Source organism: Sinocyclocheilus grahami, unplaced genomic scaffold, assembly GCF_001515645.1.
Source record: "Sinocyclocheilus grahami isolate Dianchi unplaced genomic scaffold, SAMN03320097.WGS_v1.1 scaffold348.1, whole genome shotgun sequence".
NCBI classification, from domain to species: domain Eukaryota; kingdom Metazoa; phylum Chordata; class Actinopteri; order Cypriniformes; family Cyprinidae; genus Sinocyclocheilus; species Sinocyclocheilus grahami.
This window is the reverse complement of record NW_015505527.1, coordinates 679107-701746: the sequence shown is the minus strand read 5'-3', so window position 1 is coordinate 701746 and position 22640 is coordinate 679107. Positions and strand designations below refer to the sequence as shown.

At 37.9% G+C, this 22640-nt stretch overlaps 3 protein-coding genes across 3 annotated transcripts; 1 reads left to right on the top strand and 2 right to left on the bottom strand.

Moving 5' to 3' along the window:
* Positions 1–1782: 1782 nt before the first annotated feature.
* kptn (kaptin (actin binding protein)) lies at positions 1783–5431 on the bottom strand. The gene is made up of 12 exons (XM_016229122.1): positions 5108–5431; positions 4945–5027; positions 4655–4739; positions 4363–4417; positions 4137–4215; positions 3947–4020; positions 3763–3869; positions 3576–3671; positions 2996–3059; positions 2783–2918; positions 2467–2640; positions 1783–2370 (listed from the first exon to the last, which is right to left on the bottom strand). Exons 1-12 carry the CDS (start codon positions 5316–5318, stop codon positions 2209–2211), a joined length of 1326 nt encoding a protein of 441 aa, XP_016084608.1. The 5' UTR covers positions 5319–5431; the 3' UTR covers positions 1783–2208.
* Positions 5432–10384: 4953 nt separating this feature from the next.
* crx (cone-rod homeobox) lies at positions 10385–13956 on the top strand. The gene is made up of 3 exons (XM_016229175.1): positions 10385–10921; positions 12004–12155; positions 12579–13956. Exons 1-3 carry the CDS (start codon positions 10825–10827, stop codon positions 13173–13175), a joined length of 846 nt encoding a protein of 281 aa, XP_016084661.1. The 5' UTR covers positions 10385–10824; the 3' UTR covers positions 13176–13956.
* A 3228-nt stretch (positions 13957–17184) lies between these two features.
* Positions 17185–20349, bottom strand: h3f3c (H3 histone, family 3C). Its single transcript, XM_016229174.1, has 4 exons — positions 20228–20349; positions 19189–19332; positions 18952–19105; positions 17185–18570 (listed from the first exon to the last, which is right to left on the bottom strand). The coding sequence occupies exons 2-4, from the start codon at positions 19314–19316 to the stop codon at positions 18442–18444; spliced, it is 411 nt and encodes a 136-aa protein (XP_016084660.1). The 5' UTR covers positions 19317–19332; positions 20228–20349; the 3' UTR covers positions 17185–18441.
* Between the last annotated feature and the right edge of the window lie 2291 nt (positions 20350–22640).

Genomic DNA, 22640 nt, shown 5'->3' with positions numbered 1-22640 from the left:
AAATTATGTTTTGATATATTTACGGTAGGAAATTTACAAAATATCTTCATGGTACGTGATCTTTACTTAATGTCCTAATGATTTTTGTCATAAAAGAAAAATTGATAATTTTGACCCATAGAGTGTATTGTTGGCTATTGGTACAAATATACCCCAGCGATTTATATACTTTTGTAGTCCAGGGTCACATATGTTGTTACAGTAAGACTGTAAACTGGACAAGGGAGTCCAGGCTATAAAAGCGTGTTGAGCAAGTTTTGGTTACACTTGTTTTTGAAGTGTACATTTGTACACGATAGTTCACACGTTTGGTGTCAGTAAGACTTCTTACTAAATTAATACTTTATGCAAGAATGCATTAAATTTATCAAAAGTGACTAACAAAATTTGTTACAAAATATTTCTATTCGAAATAAATGCTGTTCTTTTTGACTTGCCATTCATCAAAGAATCTCGAAAAAAAAAAACATGATTTACTACTGAATACTGAAGGGCTCTAAAATGCAAATAAATTATTTAAAATATTAAAAGTTATTGTAAATTGTAATATTTCACAATATTACTGTTTTACTTTATTTCTGATCAAATAAATGTAGCCTTGGTGAGTAAAAGAAAAATCTTTCAAAAGCATTCAATCTTACCAACTCTAAACTTTTTGAATGGTAGTTGTTATACAAGTTACATGGTCATTACTTGTCAGGTAATTGTGACCTTCTAAAGTGAAAAAAAGGTGACGTGACATGTGGCCAAGTATGGTTATTCATACTTGGAATTAGTGCTCTGCATTTATCCCATGCTAAGTGCACACACACAGCAGTGAACACACACACACCGTGAACACACACCCGGAGCAGTGGGCAGCCATTTATGCTGCGGCGCCCCGGGGAGCAGTTGGGGGTTTGGTGCCTTGCTCAAGGGCACCTCAATAGTGGTATTGAAGGGAAGAAAGTGCTGTACATTCACTCCCCCCACCTACAATCCCTGCTGGTACGAGACTCAAACCCACATTCTTTGGGTTACGAGTCCGACTCTCTAACCATTAGGCCATGACTTCTGGACCAAAAATATATAAAATATACAGCTATGGTTTAAAAAAAAATGCTAATGATGAGAGTAATGAGAGCGGACCATTGTGATGAAATTGACAATTCATCACAGATTTTTCTCACAGCTACTCTTTGAGAGGGCAAGAGTATCTAGCTGCAGGGCTTAACAGCTCGATTCCCAACACATCACAAATCTGTAGTGTAAGATCCAAAAAAGATTAGTAAACTATTAAAATCCACACACCCCCAGCTCATTAATGCACAAGACAAGACATCTTTGTCTAAATCTGTACAGTAACTAGCTGCAGACCCGAGAGAGCCAAGCGTGACAGCAGTTTCAGGCCAAGCCTCAGGCAGCACAAACAGAGGTCACGTCAAGCCTGATCTCTGGATCTTTGAAAAGCACCGTGACACTGATGCAATGTTAACTAAGGGCGCCCTCTCCTGGGAAGACAACAAACCCACAACACCACTTACCTACATTTCCATTCCAGCATTGATGACTTGTCTTATTTGTAAGGCTATACAAATTCTTGGCAAACAAAATGTGAATATCCGCTATCCATATGCCACCTGCTACCGACTAGCAATAGCAAGTAAGAAATAATAGTTTTGCCAGGTTATAATGTCAAACTCTTCAGTCCCATAAGAAATTCTTATTTCAATAGAACGTTAATCAACAAGGAAATAAAAACTAGTTTTGTCAAATTTGTGCACAGGGTCTTTCAATGTTCTGGCAAAATTATCATTTAAAATTGTTTTTTTTAATTGAACAACTTGTTACCCAGAGCCAATAGGCACAGAAATGAGGTCACGCTCTGAACAAGAATTGCTTGTGATCACTAGGCTGTAAGATTGAATAAGTCTGGAATCAAACACGGCACCAGCAAGGAGACATTTTCATTTCAGGGTCATTTTATAGTCATTGCACTGGTGCAAAATTCAAGGAAGAATAGGTCTGTCATTAAAACCCATTACTGAAGGGTGACATCACTCTACAGGAAAGACCACTCACTCAGCAAAACACTGCATAAGTTATGCTTGCAGAAATGCCTGTTAGATGGAATATAGCATGCATTCTTACACAGAGAAAATTAGATATTTAACTCTTCATACACTTTACCTTCCTTTGAATTAAAAACACATATCTGTCACTTAAAAGTCAATGTCCGGTTTCTGCAGTTCTCTGTTCATTGCTGATTGAAATAGACCCCTCTTCACCATCTTGGTTTTTGATTGACTGGTCTTTTGAAGAAATAGGCAATCTTGATACTAAAGTGGACAATCTGTGAAGAACAAGATCTGCTGTTGTTTTCAGACTGTGCTGTTAGGGATAAAAATACGGAGAATTAATGAATACATCAAAATAATAATAATAATAATAATAATAATAATAATAAATCAGCTCAGTGATAGTTACCTGTAGGATATGCAGGCCTTTTAAGGTAAGAACAGCTAGCTCTCTCAGTCCGTCACCATCCAGGTCAAGATAAATCAGCGACAGCAGGGGACTTTTAAAACTCCGTCTCCACAGCAGCTGTAACTTATCTTCAAAAGCTCCCGTTGGTTGGTGAAATTTGTAGCACAGGAGATCCTGTAGATCCCAAATGAATGAACATAATTTTATGCATACAGGTAAGCTGCTTGAATATCAATTTATGTATTTTAAACTCTTTCAACGTGGCATACTTTTGTTCTCTAGCAAGTGTTTCTGTTCTTTAAATCCAGCACTGTACCTGTCCATATGTTCCCAGCAACAACTCATGCTGTCCATCAAAGTCCAGATCAACAACAAGAGCACAGAGAACAGCATCGCACTGGTCGCTTTCTGCCAAGCACAGCTGTCTGCTCAGTCCATACTGCTCCACATCCCTGAACACGCACACATTTATTTTACACTCTACCAGACACATGGTGCAGAACAAGCAACATACTAACCAGCCACTAACCTGTAAACAACAGCCATTTCTATTGAACTGGTCACCAACAGATTAAATGTTTCCCTTTGACTGCCTGTCAGAAAAAAAGATGAATAAAGAGCGATCAATGACAATAGTCTAGAGGTCTTACCTGTCATTAATAATCTTGCATAAAAATAAATGTTTTTGAACTTAATATTCATTAAAGAATTGAAAAGGTATCATGGTTACTACAAAAATGTTCCTTGAGCAGAAAACAACGATATTAGAACGATTTATGTGATGCTAAAGACTGCAAATTCAGCTTTGCCATCAAAAGGAATAAATTACATTTAAAATTTTAAATTGCATTTCTGATCAAATACATTTTATGGGGAGCACAAGAGACTTTCAAAAACATGAAAGAATGGTGCCAACCCCAAACTTGTGAACGGTATTATATGTATTTCTGTATGAAGCCCTCAAACTCTAAATTTAAATCTAAAAATGAATTCAGATGAGAGTATTCAAACTCTGTACTCTAGACATGATAGACAAAGGCCTAAATAGTGTCTTTATTTTAAGTATGGTTGATGACTGTGAGCATTCAGTGATAAACTGTATCACTCACTGTTAGTGTCAGGGCTCTGGTGCTGCTGTTTCAAAGGGAACAGCAACACAGTGGAGATGGGACTGTCATGCTGCACACGCCAGTTTTGGAGAATCTCTAAGGCAAATGTACAAAGAAAGCCAGAACTTTTATTATCACCATATTACATTTTAAGAAGAAGAGGAAAGTGTGTAAGTGTGTTTCTCACCAGGTCCCTTTTGGTTGACAAGAGAAAGTCCCACAGAACCATTCTGACATCCAAACGCAGTGAGGCGCCGATTTTGATCAATGCTCAAAACATTTAACCATAACACACTGCAATTCAAACAAAAAACATACTAATTACCGTCAAACATCTTACATAAGTCTCGTCATCCAAACTTGACACTCACTTGCTTGGCAGCTCCTGCAGTTCAGGAAAGAGTCTTTCTACTGGTTGTTCCTCAAACTGGTGCAAAGATGCATTCTACTATCAGACATTGAAAATGAAATTCCAATATTTAGTACGGGAGTATAAGAGAAGTACAAATAAAAGCATCAACAATATGAAGCCATTACTCTGACTACATTTTATAGGCTGACCTCTTTGTAAAGATGTATGCGCTGATCATGCCCACTGAGGAGAAACACAGTCTCACTGGATCCATCTCCACAATGCACCCTGCAAATCAAACGGAGACATCAATGCAGTTTCAACTTTCAGAAGTAAATATAACACAACAGTGTCTCATCTATTCAAATATTAAATGCCAGCATATAAACCTTGCAGCTTATTTTATACAAACATCAAAAAAACACAATGACATACTCAGTGTGATAAAGCTGGAAGGGGGTGAACTGGAGCTCCAGGTTCAGACAGCTTTCTGTCAACAGGATGGAAGCCTCAGATTATTCAGTATAACATATTAATCTCATTTGTTCCTTCATACCTATAGTCTGTCATTTGAATATCCTTGGCCTCTGATCTAAATAAGTAAAATTTAACATACTAATATAGGTATAACTTAAACTAAACATCATTTGTATATATCTTTTGGTCTCAAAACATGCCAGTGCATCAATTCACCAACTAAAAAAAAGGGATATTTTAAATGACTCACGTGCAATTGACTCTAGGTTAAATTCTGAGCCTGGTTCATAATCACAGTAAATGTTAAGGAAAGGAGTTGCTTTATCTCCTGAGTCCTAAGAGAGAAAAAAAGACAGAAAAATATAAACAACAAGAAATATACATTATTTCCCCTGAATTTAAACATTTATGGGCAGAAATGAAAGTGGTTCAGAGCTGAAAAATAAATGTCAGATCTCATGGGGTGGGGGAAACGAGGATTTTTTTTATCATCTAGCTTGTAATAACTAGTTACTTATATCACTTAATAATGAAACACACCTTAATGAAGGTTATTCCTACGACCATTCCTCTTTTAGGAGCTGATTTGTTGAAGGCGTCAATGGAGACGATTTCTGCATCAACTATATTAACAGAAAAGAGAAAAAAATAGCATTGGACAGCTAAAACAAAAGAGCGTCGAAGCAAACGAACTGGCTGTCACCTGGTATATATGTGAACTGAATCTCTCTGGCCACAGGCCTGATTTTCTTCTGCAGGTCCTGATATCTGAAGCACACTACTTTCCCCTTCAGAGTCGCTGCCAGTAACTCCTGCTCGCCTGCCTGGCAGAGTCCGTATATGTTACTCTGCGAGGGAAAACGACTAAAACTGTCTTCCACAAATGGACACATGCCTTTTATATCCGGTAACATATTACATATAATCACAACCAAAAATAAAAACAGATTCAGTTGGACTTTACTAGACTGTCACGCTAGTGGCAAAAAAACAACATCCGTATGTGGGCGGGTTTGAGAGTAAATTTGCCCAATCATCGGCGTTCTTCACAGCGCTTAACCAATCGGAGGTTTCGACATGAGGTTGACGTCATCAGCTGTCGCCGACAATGATATCAACATTGAAGTTTTTTTTTTTACATTTTGGTGTCAAAGTAATATTCCATACCAGTTTGTTTCTTGCTCATTGCTCTTCTGTCTAATTCTTTCAGTGGTTGAGATGCAATAAGTTGAAACCAGTGGGAGGCTAATGCTATTGTGCTAATAATTTATTTCTGTTTCCGATTAAGAAGAAAAGTGGCTACAGGGGGCGAAATTACAGTTATAATTATTAACTCATTTACTCTCTTTATTAAACCCTACTTTATCTATACTGTTGTAGAAATGTTTCTGTATGGATAAGAAAAATATTAACTATACCACAAATTCACTAAAACACGATATTTAAATGTCGTAGTATATGATCACAAAGGCATCTAAAAATAAGATTTTGCATGACTAAATATCCAGCATCGTCTGATGTATGATATCCCGAAGGGACAACAATTAGGTTAATTAGATTAGACACCAATTAATTACTATTAAGTCAAGTCAAGTCAAGTCACCTTTATTTATATAGTGCTTTTAACAATACAGATTGTGTCAAAACAGCTTTATAGTATTAAATAGGAAAACAGTGTTTCAATAATGAAAAAGGACAATAGTAATATTCAGTTAAAGGCTGTTCATCATTGAATTCAGTGATGTCATCATCCAGCTCAGTTCAGTTCAGTATTAACAGATACTATTTTGGTTTTGTTACCCAAATGAATGGAAAGCATACTGAATTATGGGACATATGGTACCCCTATACCAGGGGTGGCGAACTCCAGTCCTGGAGAGCCGCAGCCCTGCAGAGTTCAGCTCCAACCCTAATTAAAACTCACCTGCCTGTAGCTTCCTAGTAACCGTTCAGACCTTGATTAGCTTGTTCAGGTGTGTTTGATTAGGGTTGAAGCAAAACTCTGCAGGGCTGAGTTCGCCACCCCTGCCCTATACGATCTGATACAATAAACGGCAAAAGTCTAAAAAAATAAATAAAATTCATTAAATTTGGCACATTTTCATACAATACTATACACATTCATGTATATATCAATAATTTGTAAAGTTTTGTTTGTTATATCAGCAAAACTTGAACTGAAATAAACTAAATTAAATTGAAATAAATGGGATAAATGAACATAATCTCCACTAGAGGGCCAGACAAGCTGTCAATCAGTTATTGGGGCCCTCAGCATACAGCCCCACTGACATTAAAACCCTTTTAATCTGTGACCCAAAGTCTGACCACTATGGGATGTATTGTCCTTATCAGAAAGTAACTGCCTCATCACAACATCTTCCAAAAGAAACACATCTACTACTGCATTAGAAATTGCTCACTAGTTGTTTTTAATGCCTGTATTATTAAGAGATTACAATCACTGGTCTGACAGGGATTAAAGTAGTTGGAAAAAGTTTTGTACACATTATTAGCACATACTGAACGTTGATGAATCTGTTGTCTGATTGTGCATAATATTTTATATATGCATGCTTAACTCACATTGTTCAGAGAGCGTGTGTGTTTGTGTGCGTGTGTCCGGCGTGAGCGTTTCTTTGGGGATTAGAACTGTGTGAGTGATTGGTGCTGACAGCGGTCTGTGTATTACTGGCTGGCCTGCAGATTAAGCCGCTCCTTTTTAGATTGACTAATCTGGATTAACTGCTGCAGTGTGCCTGCAATGATGCGGCCCACTACCCCTCTCTCTCTTTCTTTCTTTCTTTCTCTCTATCTGTCACCTCATTCACCTTCCTTCACCCCAATCCATCTTCACATTTTTCTTTCCTTTACCTCTGTTTGCGTAGGAACATTTTGTTTATTTCATCTATCCAACTCTCCACTCAGATTAAATGTCTGTTGCAGTGTCACTGTTTCATCTGTGTATTTCTGTGCTAATGTGTTCTGGATTGTGTGTGTGTGTGTGTGTGTGTGCCTGCGGATTAGAGTTTAGTCCACTTCCATAATTGCTCTTGTGCCTGCGTAGCTGGTTGTTGCCAGATGGACGGACTGGTTCCACCACCCCCCACTGCACCCCCCTCCACAAAACTTCCCCTTCTGCAAGCGCACAAGCAGATCCTGAACACATAAACATACAAACATCCTATACTGACACAGAACAACAAATTCTCTCTTTTTTTAAAACTACTTTTACACAAAACAACAATAACAACCGCTGAAATACTGGCATGTTCTACAGTTTCATAATGACAAGAAAACGATACTGATTATTAGTTTGTCACATAAATAAAAAGACAACCGCTTAGCCTAAATAAACAGTTGTTGTTTGTGAATGATATTATCTATCCTCCTGTCATTAATGTTGAATGAATCTGTAATGGATGATAAAGAAATACGATTTATAAAACCTGCTTATACAGCTTTGACATTGTATAAATTGTGTATTTCACCATTCTACTGTCTTATATTTGACAAGTATATTTGAGTTTATAAACAATAAATGCTTTTTTAAAACATTATTTTTTATATATGTATTGCAAAATAATTCTGATCCTGAATAAGAATTGGCTTGCATTTCCTCTTAACATCTGACCGCTCAACCGAGCTGTCTTTCCATCTTATATTTCTTTTTCAAATTCCCTTTAAAAAAAGAAAAATAAATGATTTATTTATGTGGTAAAGTAAGCTCATAGAATTCAAATCAAATCATATTCTGCTGCTTTTTGTCACCAAATGCAGTAGACAATTTTAGTCTCTCATTCTTATATTCAGTATGCAGATCTTTGGGCAAGATAATACAAGTATATTTTCTACAATATCTAGTATTTCTGTCAATTAGAAAAAAGCTAGTCATAATAATTAGGAGAATCTGAAGATTCTTTGTTGCCCTTTGTTCCTTGGCTGTAGAGTTTGTGCTGTACTTAGGATGGATGACATCTACCTCAGTCACAGCCAAATAACCCTGTCTGCACTGTGTCTGTTTTAAGCCAACCTATCACTCAGTTCATCTTGAGTGCCATTTGACGCCTTTCTCTCTGTCACTAATACTTTCAAATAAAACATTAAATTTTCTCTTTCTATAAAATACATTCTTATGAAATTTTCAAATAGCTCCATTACAGAAATTATGGATCCTTCTCCTGCATCAGAACTGGTCAACAACCTTCCATATGGCTGCTATCATTTCTTCTTTTATTAGGCCTCCATCACTGGTCAAGAAACATTCATCCTTCTGTCTTCATCTCGTTTAATTCATCATTTATCCACACATTCCTTAACCTCCAGCTTTTCTTCTTTCCCCCCTTTGCGTCCTGTAATGTCTTTTTTCCCCATGTGGTATTTACACATGTGTCTCTCCTCTTATGGACTGATGATACATCTCTCTTTCCTCTCTTTATCCAGGGTTAAGGGACTATTCACATAAATGATAATTCAGCAGTGTGTGTATGGGTGTGTGTCTAGGTCAAAAAAGAAAGTGTAAAGAGTAGTAGCAAATTTTTGATGTTTTACAAACCATAAATGTGGTGTCAAATATTTTAGTGGTATTATGCTGCTATTATGTTTTGTGTTCAGTCATGAAATTATGATAAAGGATTTTAAGTTAATCACGTAATTGCAATTATTTAACAGATATACTTGACGATAAAAATAAATGATTTCTATTAGGCATGTTGTTATGAAGAAGTGTTAATAGAGGACTGAACAAGAAAATGTCCACAAGAAACATTTAGTTTACATATTAATATCCGGAAAAAACAGACACATTCGATTAACGAATGAAATAATTTGTAGGTGTCTTATTTATGAGATTTAAACGACACTTTCGTCTAATATCTGACATTTAAACTATTATAGTATGGCTTTTCAAAGATGGAAATATTGCTCAGCGCCGACCAATATACGAAGAAAAACATTCAGCCAATTCAAGTGGAACTAATGGTTAATAGCTTGTGCACAATTTGTAAACTTAATACAATGAATAAAATTGAAATAAAATAAATTTTTATAGCCTATAATTTACAGCATGTCACAGGCATTTATTTTTTAATGCTTCAAATGAATCAATTAATGGTTGCTACGGTTCCTAAAGCCACATTAACCCAGAGAATATCATAAAAAAATAATAGCCTACTTTTCGATTAAAAACCCTACACAACATTTTAAATATTTATTTTAAATATATTGAAATATGTTTATATCATACCTAAATAGCCTATATATTTAAAATATCTAAACATTTTTTAAATATAATTAATATCTGCGGCATTTTGAGACATCTTTGGCCGGAGCCTTGGAAATGTTTTTAAAGGCAATATTTGCCATATTTCGATCTTCACAATTTGTATTACTCTATTGGTTTCAAACTAAAAAACGAAAGAAATTGTTTAATAGTTTAAACAGAACGTTCGAAAATCGAATTGTTATGTATGTGCCATAACCAGACAACCAGATCCAACCAGACAACCCCTCATAATCTATTGATTTTGCACTTTACCTTGTATTTTAAGTGAAATAAATAAATGTCTATTGTCATACCACGTGTTAAGATACACGTCAAAGGAGAGAGAGAGAGACTTTTAAACCCCTTTTAATTTACACCATTTTTCAAAACATTACAGAGCTAATACACAAAAGCAAAATAATAAATATATAAATAAACTTTTACAAATAAAAAAAAACCTTTTTCCAAACTCACTCAGTGTCACTAAAGCATCTCTCAAACCCCACCTCATTTTGAAAAAAGGTACATTATCAGTTTGTTTGTAATATGCAAATTCAATAGCAACCCTAAATTCTACCAATGATTTAAAAAGAGGCAACAAGTCAACATCTTGACCAGCGTTTTTACACTGATGTGTTTTCAGAGATTAGAGAGCGAGAGAGAGAGCGAGAGAGAGAGAGAGAGAGAGAGAGAGAGAGAGAGAGAGAGAGAGATGGCCCTTGATTAGCTGCTCGGTGTCTTATTGCTCATAGTGTCCCGCTCCTGTCCGGTCCTGCCCAAGAGACACGCGCCTTAACCAACGCCAAAACTCTGACATAGAGTCTAAAACTTGTGTGTATAATAGGCCATTTACTTTTACGATTACCTCACATCAAAAGAGTACGCTTATCTTTGATATTCAGAGCGATATTAATGATCTAAACTTGGGCAAGAGTGTAAGCTTGTTTAAGACACTGAGAAGCGGGAAAGAATCCACAGCTGTTTGAAGAGACGCGAGACTGAAGGAGCACCGCACGCGCCAGACGCGAGCACAGACACGCGGCATCAGGAGCAGAGCGCGACCCCCGACCAGTAAAAAAAAAAGCGTCACAGAGAAAAAAGAGAGGGAGGGAGAGAGCAAGTAGAGAGAGTGTGCGAGAGACGCGGCCGTCCCAAGAATGATGTCCTACATAAAGCAGCCCCATTATGCTGTGAACGGGTTAACACTGTCCGCCTCAGGAATGGACCTGCTCCACACCGCCGTCGGCTACCCAGGTCAGTTCATTCTTAATGATTATTTATAATATGTTTGTTTCAGACATTTGATTCATTTTGGTGGTCAATGAACTTCAAAAAGAGAGGGGAAAAGCAAAACTGAACGGTAGCACCGTCTTTATTGTTTTATTTCAGATGAGTTGCCTTTTTTTCTAACAATTTAAGCTACGTAAAGTGATATAACCAGTTGATATCCACATTGCTCATGTAGTAACAAACGTAGGCTACCACCCACATTCTAGCAAAATTCACTTTATAAAAGTCGACGTCAAATGTATAGGCTATTTGAAATTCGTCTTAAGGGTTATTTGTAAAATGTTTTTTGTGTGTTTTTTTTTCGTAGTCAAAATGTTATATATCCAGTTACTTTATAGCCAATTATGAACGGTTTAAATCCAGCTTTAAAATTCACGCCGTTGGTTCCCTGTTGTTGCAAAAAAAATTAATGATCAAAATCGTATTGAATGGAGAATAAAAATATAGCTGAGTGGATTCAGAATGTAAATATCAGTAAAGCACTAATTAAAAAATGTGATATGCTAGAAACTATTTTTATATGCTTGTCGTGATGGACGTTAGTCAAAATGCATCTATCTACGGACATCGCTCACATTCTTCAGCTGAACTTTATTGATCACAGCTTCAGCTGAAATTTATCGTGTTTATATGAGCACTGAACATAAATCAGAATTCAACTGAATTGACTTGAATCAAATTTATCTGTTTGTATGTCTGTGTGTCTCTCTGTCTATCTATATATCTATCTATCTATCATCTGCCTGTTTCTGCATCTCTGCTTCTCTTGATCTATCTATCTATCTATCTATCTATCTATCTATCTATCTATCTATCTATCTATCTATCTATCACTGTTGTATGATGACAATGGATAGTCCAAGTCCCTCCCTCTTTCTCTCACCAACATCAACCATAACTGTTATAAGCTCATATTAAACAATTAAAACTGATACCATCTACATGTAAAACATTTTTTTTTCTTTTCCTGTGATTAAATGTGCATTCCTTTTTGTCTACTGAAAAACTTAAAGATGTTTTACTTACTGCTATGTTTTTATAAACAGCCACGCCAAGGAAGCAGCGTCGGGAGCGCACTACTTTTACACGGACCCAGCTGGACATTTTGGAAGCCCTGTTCACCAAAACACGCTACCCAGACATATTCATGAGAGAAGAGGTGGCTCTGAAAATCAACCTTCCTGAGTCCAGAGTTCAGGTGAGACTATCTACCTCAAACTGAGACAAACATCTCTCTGACACCTCTCAGACTGCCTGACTTCTTTCTAAACACACCTGGGCTAATGCCTGATGTAGCAGATAATTGACTTCAAGTCCAATAAAAAATAAATGTATCCCAGCATCTAACACACTTGCTATAATGCAAGTAAACCATACATCTGCAGCTAAATCTGTACAGTGTGTGCATTTGAAGTTGAATCGATTCTAAATCGTTGAGTCTCAAGTGTTGAACATAACTACAAATCTGACAGTCTGTGTTTGTGAGGCCCATTAAAGTTGCAGGCCTGAATATCTAGCATGAGATTTGTACAGTATATAAAAGAAACAAGTCCAGTTTGATCCTTAGCGGAATGAGCCAAACTTTTATTTTCACCTTTAACCCCACTCTTATTTTCCTCAGGTTTGGTTCAAGAACCGTCGTGCTAAATGCCGCCAACAGCAACAGCAGAGCAGTGGTCAGCCCAAGCCCCGTCCTCCTAAAAAGAAGTCCTCTCCACTCCCTGAGCTGACCTCTGACCCTGGTGCCAGCTCCTCAGTGATGGCTGCCCCCGCCCCAGCCGTGCCCCCTAGTGCCAGCACAGGCACAGCACCAATTTCTGTGTGGAGTCCCACCTCTCTATCCCCCCTTCCTGACCCGTTGTGTGGCTCCGGCACACCCTGCGTGCAGCGCCCCGCTCCCTATCCTATGAGCTATGGCCAGCCCTCCACCTATAGCCAGGGCTACAGCTCCTCTCCTTACTTCAGTGGATTGGATTGCAGCCCGTACCTTTCTCCCATGACCAGTCAGCTATCCGCAAGCGGGGGCGCCCTCTCTCCCCTCACTGTGCCCTCCATGGGTGGCTCTCTCAGCCAGTCACCCTCCCTCTCCTCCCAAGGATACAGCACCTCCTCGCTGGGTTTCAGTTCCATAGACTGCCTGGACTACAAGGACCAGCAGGCCTGGAAGCTCAACTTCAGCACCGTTGACTGTCTCGACCATAAATTCCAGGTGCTGTAGAAGAGAAAATGGGCAAGTGAAGAAAAAGAACAGGAGGGAAGGAGAATGAGGAGAAGGCGGTTGAAGAGTAAATGAAACAAAACTGTTGCTTGAAATGCCGGAGACATTTAGATGATGAACAGGTCTGAATCAGCAGGATTCATGTGATCTCAGAGGTGAAAAGAGGTGCCCATTTTGGAACAGGTGAAGACTGTTCCTCTGTAATCCAGACCTGCTCTGTGATTGGCGGAGAGTGAAGGGACTGCTCAAGTATATTGATCAGTCATCATTATTAACCATTTACCTCACACACACACATGCAAACACTCACACACAGACATACATTAGAACATATTTCCCAACACTTTGAAGGAAATATCACTAAAACCCAGGCACACACATATCACACAAAGACAAGCACATACGATATATGGAGCGAAACATCTCAGTTTCTCTGCATATATAATTAGCTCTTTATGGGACAAAGTTCTTTCTACTTTTTTCATAAGTTTGGTTTGGTTTGTCTATACTGGGAGGTATTAGAAGTTTTTTGTGTTGTGCTTTTAGCTCGCTGTTATTTATGTATTGTTAAATTATGTTAACTTATAACAAATAATGTTGTTTTCTGTTAGTTTGAGTTAATCGTTACTAATTAAACTTCATTTAATGGCATTGCATGCATGCTGTTGATATATATTTTCTATTTGGGTGACCTTGTGTTGAAACAATGTTGGTGTTTACAATTGTTGTTATATTGCTTTGAACAAATACATTCAGATGGGAGCTACATTAAAGGTTTTATTTTCTTTCTCTTAGTTTAACTACACAATTAAATGTGGCTTTGTTTCACAAGATTTGTCTAACAAGAGTTGTCTAACTCCGTTTCTCGTTGATTATGCAAGATGAAGTACTACTATCATTAATAAAAACATAGAACAAAAGATTTACGTGACAAAAGGGGGGAAAATCCCTTAAAACTAAACTTAAATTTAATTAAATTAAGCTATGTCTGTCCCTCATACTGAACAAGCATACATGATTACAAATTTAGAGGTTACTTTACAAAATGTGAAGTAAAAATATATAAGGACTAAATTAATAATAAATATAAGTTCTAAAAATGAAAACACACTATGCATTCACGCATCTAATAGGGTCTTTTCTGGTATCAGAAAGGTAACTGGTAATTCAAGCTGTAATGAGCTTGATTTTTAACCAACTAAACTGAAAGCAGATGAAAAGTTCAGTACTTTGGGTCTAGAAACATGAAGTGCAAGATTCACATTCTTCCACCTTCTTCACCTTGAGTCACTGTGACACCCTGGGGTTGGATACACAGGTGGCCCACACAGAGGAGGCATTTGGGGGTCCAGAAGGTTGTTGCAATGGTGTTGTCTGGTAATCGTGTTGCTGTGATGGTGTGGTGTGGCTGGCTCCACCCATGTAGCCAGGTGTGTGGGGTTATTTTAGCCAATGACCCAGAGAGCACCTCAATCTCCTTACTGTCGACAGAACACTACCCTAAAGCAATTAAACAGGATTACTGAAGCTCCCTCTCTCTCTTTCCCTCCTCCACACCTCTCTGTGCATCTCCTCCTGTTGATTCCAGTTCCCTCTCTGTCTGCTATGACTATTCCACCATTCTTTTCTCATCTGTCTCAGTATATTGGTCCCACACTTAGCATTAGAGTTGCAGTCATTTAACCAATTTTTTTTAGACAATAACATGTCTAAAAATGTATGAATGTCTTGGTATTAGCTAATACAACAAAATGTCAAATTAAATGCCTTTTGAAACCAGTATAGCACAAAGACACTTGTTAGTTAGGTTTCATGATATTTTCACATTTTCACAGCAGGCAAAATTAAAACATTTAGTGCAAAATACCTAGTTAATGTGATGAACTACATATATGTGAACTTCCAACATTCACAAAAATTACTTAAGATGCTGGTTAAAACTCAAGCTGGCTAGTAAAAGTAAAACAATGTGAGAAACAATATAAACTGATGGTCCTATAAACATGTAGCCTATATAATACAGTGGCCCCCAGAAGACCAAAAATGTCAGTGTCACTGCATCAGATACAAAATACCAAACCAAGTGGTTTATTTAAAAAGAAATTATACTAAACCTTTTTTTTTTCTGTGCGCTCACTCCCTCTCTTTTTCTTTATGTACATCTCTCATGAGTATACCTGTATGAAGACAGTGAAAGATGTGGAGTTCAGTAACTCTAAACATACTCACAGGCCTTTCTCTCTCTCCTCTGTGCCATCTTTCATGTCGTCTCTCACTTGTTCTCTCTCCAGCCACCCCTCCACCCGTCCTGAGTGCTTCATAATCCCACTCTGACCTGAATAAAACCACATTCAGGACAAAGGGTGTGTGTGCAAATGTTTATGTATAGGTCACAAGTGAACATCTTTTTTTTGAATATGAAAAATGAATCATGTGGCATTGTTTTACTTCATACAAACATTTCAGTGTGTGTATAACACATTTAAAAAAAACAATAAGTAAAAATTGTACAGTAGCTATTCGTTCTATTTACCTCACTTTCTTGCCCCTTTAACTTTATATCTGTGTATCTATATACTGTATGTGTATATTTGCATCTATCTCTCTATCTAGTCTTCCTCGGTCAACTCTCTTTTCCTCTCCCCCTCCACTTGTTTCTCCAGATATTAATCTCTCTCTCTGTGACAGATTGTCTGTAGTTCATGCAAGAAGACAAAAGCAGAAGCTGCTGAGCCTTCAAATCTAACAAATCACACACAACACACTTACAAACGCGCACACACATAACCCACAAACCAGCACATGATACTTAACCAGACAAATACAATACTTACTCTACCATATTACAGATTCTCTCTCACACACATAGACCTCAAACTATGCAACTGTAAATACGTTTAATACAGGTTTTGAATTACAGGTGTATGTTAATGTAGTTACAGGTTAAATTACAAGTGGTTCTTTCTAATAACACCTGGCGATGAGTGACTAGTCAAAAAGAAAGCAAAAACAAAGACGACAAACACATAAGCTCAGATGTCGAACAGTAAAGTTTTACATATAAATTAAGTTTTTCGACTCCCATCTTTTCGAAGGCGTGTACCTGTTATGCGATGCTGTGTATCTCGCTGGAAAGAAACAGCTCCCTCTGCTGGTCGTGACAAATCACAGAAAACAGTGGAGGGACGTCTATATCGTTAATGTAAATTCACATCGTGGTCTAGCCTATGATTTATACCAGCAAACACCTTGTTATTTATGGATCACTATCATTGACATTTTTTCTGTGTTTTAGTTGCTGTGAAAGTCAAATGTGTACATTTAATATATGAGTGAAGATACAGCTGTATGTGCAAGTTCAATAGCTTAAAAACGTTTGTTTTTATGTGTCACCTTTCCGCATCTTCATGATGAGGATATGCAACCTCTCACCTTGCCTTTACTATGCTATGATGAGACTTGAATAAAATGCAGACAGACTTACATTAACCTTTTTTTCTGACCAGATTCGTTTTATTCTAGGCTACTACGTGAAGGTAAACTTACAATTGTTCTAATGTTAAAATACTGCCTTCTATCCTAGTTTAATGTACAAAAAACTAAAACTAAGCTGACTTAAGCGTATAAACACTCTGAAAAATGCTTTGAAAACACTGCTTCACCAAGAGGAACTCACAAGAAATCCCACAGTAGAATAACCAGTTTCAGTTCCTTATTCATCAATAACACATTTGCTATTTCAGCTTGTTAAAGAAACAGTTGTTGAATGTACATATTGGTTTGTATATATTAAAAGTATAGGAATCGTGTATAACAATTATTTCAGCAGGTAGGGAAATGTATTTCTTTAAATGCTGGAATTTGTTTCTTTAAAATAAGCAGGATTCAACTTTCACCATTTCTTCAATCATTTTTACTGAGCAACATTTAAAAGATACTCCTAACACTAGATCATAGGACTAGGCCATGATGAATTTGGGTGCGTTTATAAATGACCCTGAAAAGTCAATTTGTGTAACATCTATTTATTACCACCAGAATATGAGAAATTTGGAAAATACAAAGATCAGCTTATTTAAATTTACGAATACGAAAAATAAAAGAAGCACAAACATGAGATTACATTGTGTATCACGAATAGAGGGAAGGTGCAAAGTTCTACCCAAACAAAGTGAAAGACTCAGTACTAGAGTACTAAACGTAAAGAATATTTTTTGCTACACTCTGTGACTCTAATGCCGATCTTTAATTTGACAAAACTGGAATTGGAAGAGTGGAAAATGAGAGACAAAAAGAGAGAAAGACAAAGGAAGGGAGAGCAGGATGTTAGTCGAACAGTGAGGTTGAATGAGAGGCTGGTTTAGAGCGCCCCCCTGTGGCTGCCTGAAGTTATAACAGGAGGAGCAGGATCGGCTTTCACTACAATATGAAAAAGGAAAAATAAAACGAATTCAAACTGATTCTCTGCGGACTAATCCTTTTTTTCTAAAGAACAATTCATGTATGCATTGTAAAAAAAAAAAAAAAGACACCATATCGACAATAATAGCAATCATCAATATTACAAGTAACAACTTTTTAACCAATAGATGCTGGTTTGCAGTTGAATACGATTCTGCTTTGCTGATCACATCACCCACAGATACTCACACAGAGAAGAAGTCCGACCCCACACTCACCTCCACTAGGAAGGGCCAAGTAAGGATTCAAGCAGGACATGTAAGAACTGGATGGATCGAGGGGGGCAGGAACGGGAGGGTAAACGAGGTAAGATTAAAAACATATGCAAGTTGGGGGACTGGCGAGGACAGGTTTCATTAAGGTGGGCTGAGGCAGTTTTAGTAGCACCCTGCTATGGAAGTTTCCGCTCCCCTTAAGCAGACTGACCCCAGACACCACCCTGTTTTTCTCTCTGGACAGCTGAGTAAGTGTGAGTGCAGGGCGAGACTTCTTCTCTTTACATGCGTGTTGAATGTGTAGCCCTAAAGCGGGCAGGGGTGGACCTCGTTTACGCTCCAAATGTGAATGTGTGAGTATGTGTATGTATGTATGTGTGTCTGTGTGCATGCATGTGTGTGTGCGTGTGATCAGCAGCACCTGTTACATGCACATATAGGTACCCTACGCGTCATTTAGACAGCACTAGCAGACTGAGACACAGTTACTCCCCATCACTGATACTCTAAACTCTACCAAGAAAAGCAGGAGGAGAAAAAGTGGAGAGACAGAAAGAAATAAAAGAGGGCAATAGAAAGAAGGGGTGAGTTTAAGCGCGCTCTCCGCGGATGCGGCGTGCCAGCTGGATGTCTTTGGGCATGATGGTGACACGCTTGGCATGGATGGCACACAGGTTAGTGTCTTCAAACAGACCGACCAGGTATGCCTCACTGGCCTCCTGCAAGAATACACACAAAAATTGGTCAGTTAATTAGGCAAAAAACTACGAAATCAAAATTCAACTCTTCAAACAGCAATGTGCGTAAAACATTTCAACATTTAAGAAATACAAAAAACAAGACCAAATATATCATATTTTGAATTACATTTTATTTTCGTTTTTCATTGAAATTTTAAAGTGGTAAGTTTTTTGTCGTTTTTTGTTTTTGCTTGAATATGTTTATATAGTTTTTAACAAAATTTTAGTTTAAGTATATATATATTTGTTTATTATAAATAAAGTTTATCAAATCAAAATCAAACTTCAATTTTATTTCCACTAATGAAAATGTATTTTATGGTTTTAGTTTTAGTTTGCTATAATAACCCTGATACGCACCTGCAGTGCTCCAATGGCGGCGCTCTGGAAACGCAGATCAGTTTTGAAGTCCTGGGCAATCTCTCGAACCAGACGCTGGAATGGCAGCTTACGGATCAGCAGCTCAGTGGACTTCTGATACCGACGAATCTCACGCAAAGCCACAGTACCGGGCCTGCAGACAAGAAAGATGCTTAATGCAGGGGTCCTCGCCACTTTTTCTTTGCTGTGCACAATCACAAGTCTATTGAATATCACCTGTAGCGGTGAGGTTTCTTGACTCCTCCAGTTGAGGGAGCGCTCTTGCGGGCAGCTTTGGTAGCCAGCTGCTTACGAGGAGCCTTTCCTCCGGTGGACTTACGAGCAGTCTGCTTAGTACGGGCCATTGTTAGTCAATATCACCTGAGAGAAAAGAAAACACTGAGTATTAGAACACAGTTAAATCATGGTCAGATTATGACATACAAGGCAGGAATGTAAATCCACTCTAGGAATAAGTTAACATGTTTAATAGTGCTTTCTCCTAGCTGTGTAATATGAAGCACAGAGTCTTGTGCACAGGCAGACTAAGATATAAAAGCGAGTAAATCTCTACTATAAATAGCATCTCTAGTTTTACACTTGTTTTGGAATTTAACTCCCTGCCCCACATATGCTATTTCAGGCCACTTCCTCCAGCACGTCACATTAAACCCAATAAATAAAAGTAACCACTCAGCGTGGACTAAGACAGCCTTTCAACCAATCACAGACGACTGTAAAACAACAGTAACGCAGTGGCCAGTAGAGTTTGAAGAGCGGAATAAACTAGCCAATCACAGGCCGTTCTGCCAGTTGTGGGGGCAGATCAGCCTGTCTAAGCCCAGCCCTAAACCGCAAGATTATGGCTGCAATTTGAACGGCAACTGGAGAGAGTCCGTGCATTGAGGCACAGGGGAGGACGTAAACTTTGAAATAAAATTCAAAATCTAATGCATACAACGCCCAAACCATAACACAATACGGTAGCAGGCACCCTTGGGTAACTAAATAATCGCTTAGAAGGAAAATCTACCGTGAATTTACGCCGTTTGACCGAAGTAAATGGAGACATACGAAAGTGGGACGGATTTCAGTGTGTCCTCCGACACGAAAAGGAGAGCCTATTTCTCTCGCGTCTCGCCATCGGCTTTCTCATTTTCAGACGATGGGATTTTAACGTTTTAACGCTTAAAATAAACATTATTCTGCAGGAAAGTTTCACAAAGCTGTTGAAAAGTATTTCAGAGAGGAGACAGTGATGCATTGGGGCACTTACCTCAGGTGAACGTGTTTTATTTCGCGCGGTGAAATATGTGCTCGGCTTGTCTGGCAGTGTCAGTATTTACTATCGCGCACACAATGGGAGCAGGGCGGCCAGAGCCAAAATGGCCGCGATGTCAATCATTTTCTCCCAGAATGCACCTCAATAAAACTAACAAAATTGCCTATTTTTACAGTACCAGTTGCCTTCTGAATTTGCTTTTCCATTACGAATGTCCTTGGCTTAAAGCCAAATGTAACAATTGATTAATATTAAGTATTAGAAGTACCGTGTTTCAGATGGGGTTTTACTGCAATCCCTTTGTTTTTCTGTTTGTTCCATGGAGGTCAGCAGGTTTAGAAGAGACAGGCTAATGGGTTCATCCACTGCTGGTTATATAATAATAATGTATTAATTATTATAATAATAATAATTTTTATTATGGATCTTTAACATTTTTTCCTGTTAATTTGTCTGTTTACTTCTTTAAAAATAGCTTTAATTTAACAATGAACCCCTCAATTTAAGGTGTTTTAAGTTTATATACTATTATTTTATACAGATACAGAATTGTTTTGTGGCCCTAATGTATCCTTCAGACATCATCTGGTTTTTATGTATCTGAGTGTTGGCAATAGATGATCCGAGATCAGTCATACAATGTTTTACTTATTTCAGGCTGACATTCAAAACCACCCTCCAGCCATGCAGGAACTCTATCTTTACCAAAGACTGCATTCCTCTCCCTCACGCTTGCTATCTTTAAGGCTTCAGGCTTCATTTCAGGAAGGATGTGCCATTTTCTATGTACCAAAACACATTTAGTTTATTTTTATATGCCTCATAGTAGTTGCATAGAAGCACTCAGCACGCAGTTCTGCATTTAGACTACAAAATCTGGCAGGACTGTAATATGATGTAGAGTGTTGAGTGATTGTCTCAAGTGTCCTGAAAGCTTTTAGTTAAGGATCAGGGAGTCTCAGAGCCTAAAAGTGCTTTGAAGTCTTTAATGTGACACACTCTCTAATTCATGTATAAATTGGGTAATGCACCAGATGCATTTAAAGATTAGCAATGGTCGCTCTGTAGAAGCAAAGTGGTCTTTTATTTATTTAACTTGGCATATATATATATACAGGTGCATCTAAAAAAATGTGAATATCGTATAAAAGTTAATTTTTTTATTAACTTATTTCAAAAAGTGAAACTTTCATATATTCTAGATTCATTACATGTAAAGTAGAACATTTCAAAAGTTTTTTTGCTTTAATTTTGAAGATTAGAGCTTACAGCTCATGAAAGTCAAAAATCCAGTATCTCAAAATATTAGAATATTTACTTTTGAGTTTCATTAAATGACCATCCCTACAGTATAAATTCCGGGTATCTCTTGTTCTTTGAAACCACAATAATGGGGAAAAAGTGCTGACTTGGCAATGGTCCAGAAGACGATCATTGACACCCTCCACAGAGAGGGTAAGTCACAGAAGGTCATTACTGAAAGGGGTGGCTGTTCACAGAGTGCTGTATCAAAGCATATTAAATGCAAAGTTGACTGGAAGGAAGAAATTGGGTAGGAAAATGTGCACAAGCAACAAGGATGACCGCAAGCTTGAGAATACTGTCAAGCAAAGCTTATTGAAACACTTGGGAGAGCTTCACAAGGAGTGGACCGAAGCTGGAGTCAGTGCATCAAGAGTCACCATGCTCAGACGTCTTCAGGAAAAGGGCTACCAAGCCACTTCTGAAACAGAAACAACATCAGAAGCATCTTACCTGGGCTAAGGAGAAAAAGAACTGGACTGCTGCTCAGTGGTCCAAAGTCCTCTTTTCAGATAAAAGTAAATTTTGCATTTCATTTGAAAATCAAGGTCTGGAGTCTGGAGGAAGACTGCAGAGGCACAGAATCCAAGCTGCTTGAAGTCCAGGGGGAAGTTTCCGAAGTCAGTGATGATTTGGGGTGCCGTGATGTCTGCTGGTGTTGGTCCATTGTGTTTGATCAAGTCCAAAGTCAATGCAGCAGTCTACCAAGAGATTTTGGAGCACTTTATGCTTCTATCTGCTGACAAGCTTTATGCAGATGCTGATTTCCTTTTCCAGCAGGACTTTAGCACCTGCCCACAGTGCCAAAACCACTTCCAAGTGGTTTGCTGACCATTATATTACTGTGCTTGATTGGCTAGCCAACATGCCTGACCTGAACCCCATATGGAATCCATGGGATATTTTCAAGAGAAAGATGAGAAACAGTTGATCCAACAGACGAGCCGAAGGCTCAATTGTAGGAGCCCCGACCGAGTATTGACTGCATAAATGAACATACTTTAAAGAACTTGAATTTTTCTGTTTTGCTAATCCTTTTTTTTTTTTGATTGATCTTAGGAAATATTCTAATATTTTGAGATACTGGATTTTTGACTTTCATGAG

What these genes read in the sequence shown, in the direction of transcription:
- kptn (XM_016229122.1), bottom strand. Translation starts at nt 5,318, where the DNA reads ATGTTACCGGATATAAAAGGCATGTGTCCATTTGTGGAAGACAGTTTT. An exon ending in GAAATGGCTGTTGTTTACAG is followed by an intron (nt 2,919 to 2,995) that starts GTTAGTGGCTGG and finishes GTGCGTGTTCAG; the next exon opens with GGATGTGGAGCAGTATGGAC. An exon ending in AAGGCCTGCATATCCTACAG is followed by an intron (nt 2,371 to 2,466) that starts GTAACTATCACT and finishes TATCCCTAACAG; the next exon opens with CACAGTCTGAAAACAACAGC.
- h3f3c (XM_016229174.1), bottom strand. Translation starts at nt 19,316, where the DNA reads ATGGCCCGTACTAAGCAGACTGCTCGTAAGTCCACCGGAGGAAAGGCT. An exon ending in AAGAAACCTCACCGCTACAG is followed by an intron (nt 19,106 to 19,188) that starts GTGATATTCAAT and finishes TCTTGTCTGCAG; the next exon opens with GCCCGGTACTGTGGCTTTGC. An exon ending in CCGCCATTGGAGCACTGCAG is followed by an intron (nt 18,571 to 18,951) that starts GTGCGTATCAGG and finishes GTATTCTTGCAG; the next exon opens with GAGGCCAGTGAGGCATACCT.
- crx (XM_016229175.1), top strand. Translation starts at nt 10,825, where the DNA reads ATGATGTCCTACATAAAGCAGCCCCATTATGCTGTGAACGGGTTAACA. An exon ending in CACCGCCGTCGGCTACCCAG is followed by an intron (nt 10,922 to 12,003) that starts GTCAGTTCATTC and finishes TTTTATAAACAG; the next exon opens with CCACGCCAAGGAAGCAGCGT. An exon ending in TTCCTGAGTCCAGAGTTCAG is followed by an intron (nt 12,156 to 12,578) that starts GTGAGACTATCT and finishes TATTTTCCTCAG; the next exon opens with GTTTGGTTCAAGAACCGTCG.